This window comes from Hipposideros armiger, unplaced genomic scaffold, assembly GCF_001890085.2.
Source record: "Hipposideros armiger isolate ML-2016 unplaced genomic scaffold, ASM189008v1 scaffold_109, whole genome shotgun sequence".
NCBI lineage: Eukaryota > Metazoa > Chordata > Mammalia > Chiroptera > Hipposideridae > Hipposideros > Hipposideros armiger.
In genome coordinates, this window is record NW_017731459.1 from 139,297 (window position 1) to 144,959 (window position 5,663).

The 5,663-nt window shown below is 45.4% G+C and overlaps 1 protein-coding gene across 1 annotated transcript in view; it reads right to left on the reverse strand.

Moving 5' to 3' along the window:
• Nucleotides 1–4,559, reverse strand: part of CTDSPL (CTD small phosphatase like) — a 39,469-nt gene extending 34,910 nt beyond the window's left edge. The window contains exon 1 of the mRNA XM_019647244.1: nucleotides 4,478–4,559. Coding sequence (XP_019502789.1) covers nucleotides 4,478–4,559 — 82 coding nt within the window. The remainder of the gene's footprint in view (nucleotides 1–4,477) is intronic.
• Nucleotides 4,560–5,663: the final 1,104 nt, after the last annotated feature.

Here is a 5,663-nt window from a genome sequence, read left to right on the forward strand (position 1 = left end):
AAAGGATTGTTATTCATCATCCTGAGGGGCCAGCTGGTCGATGGAGTCTAATCCTGCTGGCTGGACAGAATTCCTCTGATCTTGGGCCAGCGGGGGCTGCTCGCTCATTAAGTGACCCATCCTTAGGGTCAGGCACCATCTGCATTCCTGAACCGAGCAGATTAAGTCTTGTGACCCTGCATTAAGGACTACTTCAAAACAAAGCTCCTTTAGGGTACATAGCAGACTTGACACTCTGAGAAGCATATTTCTGTGTTACCTGTTCTAAGAAAGAAGTCACTTTGAAACCAGGTGCGTAGACATTCCCTGCTCACCATGGAAACGACTCATTTCATGGGTTAAGAAATAAGACATGTAAGGGCACAAAGGAGCCCCCTTTCTGAACTCTGCTATTTGTTAAGAAATTGATAGCGGCATGGCCCCACAGAGCTCGGGGCTGAAGGCTATCATTACACTAAAAACATAAACAGCAGGATATGTGGAACAGAGAATATGTGCTCCGGCCCCAGCAGGGCTGACCAGGGCAAAGCCCATCTCCATGAGACCCAGGGTAGTACTGTGCCACGGGCTCATTCCCTGGCCTGGCCTGGACTAAAGCTCAGGAGGGAGTGATGGATCCTTTCTGTTACTCAGGCCTCAAGACAAGCTGCTACAAGTCAGACATAGAAGGCAAAAATTAGTAGAAAAGAAAAAAACACACCTCAGGGGAGGAGTCTGACAACTTGGAGGGGCAGTGGCATTTTGCCTGGGAATGCAGCCAGGGCTGTCCCACCACATACCACATCTGGGTGGGTCAGCAGTGATCTGAGCAGAGACCACAGGCAAAGGGACCATGCTTAGGGTTAATGAGAAAAACCACCAATGTAGGAAGTGATTTCAGTCCACACCATAATTGCTGGAGTTTCTCCCAAAAAGCAATTCTGGCACAATTCCCCTTTTTGTACACATGAGTGATTTGCATAGCACCTTCCCTCTCAAGAGATCAAAAACCTTTGCTGAAAGTCTTGGGCGTGCTCTTCTGCTAGCAGGAAAAGCAAATGCATTCAGATGGAAATTATGAGAAAAGGATGGAAAAGCTGTTTTGCCAGCAACTCCACAAGCATAGATGGTCTCTAGTCTGGGTTTGGGCAAAAGGCCCACCCACTAAGTGTGAATTTAAGATCCCTGTTCACTAAAGATGAGCTTTAGAACCATAACCCCCTGGAAAAGCTGGCTGTGCTATCTTCCTTGTGAATCTCTGGGTCCATGTCATAGGGTATCATTTCAGGCTCCACCTGCCAGGCTAGACCAGACCACGGGGACCACCAGACACGGAGGCCTTCCCAGAAGCAGTGGTGGGAAGTGCTAACGACTGCTGTTTACTAAAACCAGCCCTCTAAATCCAAGTACCTCACAATCCTCATCTCATGCAATCCTTACAGCTACCCACGGAGAGAGGTGGTGTGCTTTAATCTTCCTGCCAAGAAAGTACACGCATGTGCCAGGATTTGAACCCAAGTGGGCCCGTTTCCAAAGTGTGTGCTTTCTCCACGTGCCATGTTGAAGGCGCTCTTGAAACAATTTAGGTTAGATTAAGAAGAAGGGAACACACCAAACAGAGAGAAAAATACTGCAATAAACTCACATTTAATATAAATGATTGGTTCAACTATTTTGTTGTGACATTGGGTGTTTTCGTTTTTATGCCACACTCAAATAATTTAGGCAAAGGAAGAAAAAAAAAACCTTTCTTTTCCCTGGCTGATAGCACATTGCTCTGCAAGTAAACAAGGTATCTGTTCCCATCTCAGAGACATGGAGCAGATAATACCCATGGTGGGCAGTGAACAGCTCTACAAAAAAAGCACCTTCCCAGATCCTATTTTCATCCTCGGATCACATAAATCTTCACAACTAACTAACAAATTAAGAGCCGAATTTATATGCTAAAAAAATCCTAAACCTGGAGCCAGTGAGCTCCTTGTAATTTCCACCATATGATTACTTACCAAGTAGAAGTCATAAATAGAGCTGTGAGAGTCACTAAATTAGCTTGAGTCACTGGGGAGGCCATCACCCCCAGATGGGGACATGGTAGCTTACTCAAGTTCTCCCTTCTCTGTATAAAGAGGTGAAGCAGCCCAGGTAGTCTCCCTTCCATGGCTGTGGGAGGGTCCAGGCTTCTCTTCCTGCTAACCGAGGTCACTTCTAGAAACCTCCCAGTGGCTGGAAGCTTTCTGATTTTCTAATCACTCTTAGATTGGTCTGGTCCTTTCAAATCCAGGCCAGCTGGGGAAATGGATGGATTTCTCAGGACCAGCACTGGCCTCACTCCGCCCTCAGCACTCATTTGCTCCTAAAAGGGCTCAAGATCCGGACTGTCTGGATCTAATGACTCCACGGCCTTCCTCTCCAGCTGCTGCCTCTCCTCCAGCTACAATCCAGATGGGCCCTGAGTTCCTCAGAAACGGTCTGGTAAAAGGGTTTCGGCTGATACGTGAAATTAAAGCCCACAGTTTATACTGTAACATTAGACTAGAAAAGCTAGATAAATAATTGTATATCTGACTTGATCACAATTGTGCAAAACAAATTAAAAGAGATTATAAATAGGAAAAGATTGGCGAAAACAAGTCAAAATGTTAATGGTAATTGTCAGGCTGTGGGGTGCTTCCATTTCTTCCTTCTATATTTTCCAAATATTTTATGGTAATTATATATTACTCTACAATGGGACAGCAACTAATCTTGTTAAGCTTTTTCAGCAACTTTGTGAAGCTCAGGAGAAACCATATTCTATGTTTGAATCTAAACCTTTAGTTTTACTCTTAAGCTTTTCCACTCCATGCCCGAGAAGTGACAACCACGCAGCAGCAGTGTTGTAAAAAGCCTTGCAGGAAGTAAATTTCGCCACTGTCATAGGCCACACCCCCTTCTGGACCGTGATATTGCCAACACATAACACACCCACCAACCTCAAAACCGAAGGAGGCCCATGTGAAAACAAGGCACCAAATATGTGTTCTTTCCCCAGTCGAATGCTCCCATGGCTTTCTCATCTGGCAGCCCCACCAGACCACTTCCCCTTCTCTGGACACACCAATGCCATCCTGTCGCTTCTTTATTCTTAACCAGGACTTGGCCTCTCACCACTTTTCTTCATTCACCCTTTTGAATGTTCCTACTCGTAACAAGCATACAAAAGAGGTCTCCTGGTGGCCTAGGTATCCAGGAACAAGGTCTTTCAAAGGATGGTAACACTAGCACATTAAAGAAGATGCACACATCTTCCTGTTAATGTTAGTTTTAAGAATACTTTGGAGGAGTAAAGGAGGGAGTAGCACCTTTGAACATCAGTCTAAAACGTTTCATAAAGATTTTCATTTTTTAAATCAGACTTAGGAAGAAAAAGTCATCGAAAATCACACCCCAGTTTTCTGCTGCTTTTCCCCGATAACCTTCCCACGCCTATCCACACCCACACCTGCCCATCTCACTGCCCGGTTTCCTCCATGGTACTCTCGTCCCACTGGCATCACTCCTCCTCTCCTCCGCTCCTCACACCTCCCACTTCTTGGAGCATCCCTGTTCTTCGGGAACTGGTCCAAAGCCCATCTCTGGGAGGAAGCCCACTCTAGGGGAAGTGATCTGTTCCTCAGTCACTGATCTCCCAACTGAACGTGTGTATGGCTGAGATACGTCTCCAACCCATTCCTCTCTCCTAACTTTCAGGCCACCAACCTCCTAGTCTAAAAATCCATCCTTCTCCCTCTCATTAAGTTGTTGGTTGTGATATCCTTAACAGTTCTTAAATCTGTCCTCAACAATTCCCTGTCCCTCTCTTATCCCAGCTGAAGCCCTCATCATTTTGTCCCAGCACAACTACAATAGCTTCTTGATTTGTTTTCTTGCTCCTATTTTGTATCCTATGATCACTGGTAATACCCACCAAGGCAAAGCCCAACAAGTAGACTGTTTGGTTGTCATGAATGTGGGTTCTGAAGTCAATTTGCTTAGGTGCAGAATGTTGGCTTGACCAGCAATAAATAGTATGGGACCGAGGTTAAGTTACGTGACTTTTTTGTGTTTCGGTTTTCTTATTTGTAAAATTGGGGATAATAAAGGTACTCATCTTATATGCTTATTGTGATAATTAAATGAGTTATTATAAAGTACTCAGAACACTTCGCAAATGTTAGCTCTTATTATTATTAGTCTCTTGAAATCTTTTGCGTTGTAAAGGAGCGGGGGTCCTCTGCAGGTAAATCGTGGATCAAAGGCTGGAGTCTGTGGTTATACATTTTTTCCCTGGCATCTGACAAGTAGGAGGCATAACTTACTATAACAGACCTTGGTTACATAAACTGTAATTTAGAAAGCAAAAGTAGAAAAATGTGGGGAAGTGGTTCTACTTAATTGCTCTAAAAACTGGATGCGGAGATGAGGAAAGAAAAGGGAGGGGTTAGGGTCTAAATGAGCTCCGTGGGGGGCTGCTTACCTGCTTTCCCCTCACTCAGCTCCCTCTGGGGCTGCAGCTTAGCTCTCTCCTCTGCTGAGCACTGTGCCTGCCCAGTCTGCATCTGATCCAGGGCCTCCTTGCCCTAAGCTGTGCATCAAAAGGGAGTCTTCTCCTGTGCAAGGTTGACTACATGAGGACCATGAAGGAGGCTAAGAGCCCATCATTGGTCTCTCCTACTGGGCCATGATATGCTGCTATTTTCCCAAGGCTCTGGCAGTGCAGACCTGTCAGAAGGACCACCCCTTTCTTTTCCTTGGCCCTGCTAATGAAAACATGGCCCTAGCTGGTCTCAGCAGCTGCCCTTCTCTCCACACAGATGGTCGGGTCAGGGGCATGGACATCCCATAGGCTAAGTAAAGGCAGATCCCTCGCAGGGGCAGATGGAGTGATCCTAAGACTTTACTTTTTCCATATCTCTGAACAGGCCTGGGTGGCAGAAATCCTGGGAAGGGTAGTGAAGGGCTGCAGATACTGGGCATGGGCCTCACCCATGCCTCCTGTTCATGGTGCTCACGTCTAGTGGGAGAGACACTTGAATGAGCAATTCTGATCCAGTATGAGTCTTGTTATGACTGAGCAGCACTGGGCACTGTTGGGGCCCAAAGAAGGGCATACAGTTCAGATTTGGGGGTGAGGTGGGGTTGTAGGAGTGACTTCTTAGAAGAAATGTCTTCTAAGCTGGGCTGAGAGTTTCATAAAATTGTTGGAGGGTTCAGGGAAGCGGGAGAAACAGCAATGTGTAAAGAGCCTGATACGAGAAAAAACACGAAATATTTGAGAAATCAAAAAGTAGCAAGGAGTGTACAATGGGGATGATGAGTTCGGACTGATTCTATGGAAACAGAGAGTAACGTGACCAGATTTATACCATGAATGTCACTGTTTCACTTCTGTACCAGGAACTGCTGAGTTTAAATTTTTTAAATTATGGCTAATGGAGGTTATCAATCTGCATCAAAGATTTTCAGGATATTTACAAATCAGACATGTAGACCGTTCTGTATAAAGAGCCCAGAGTGCAATTTCTTATATACAAATTGACTTTCAATACAAGTTGCATGGAAAGAAAGTGAGCTTTTGAGCTACATTTAGGCTCAAGCCCCAGCCCTGCCATTGGTTAGCTGGTGTGACTTCATCTAACTAAGCCACACGGGTACCGTGGGAA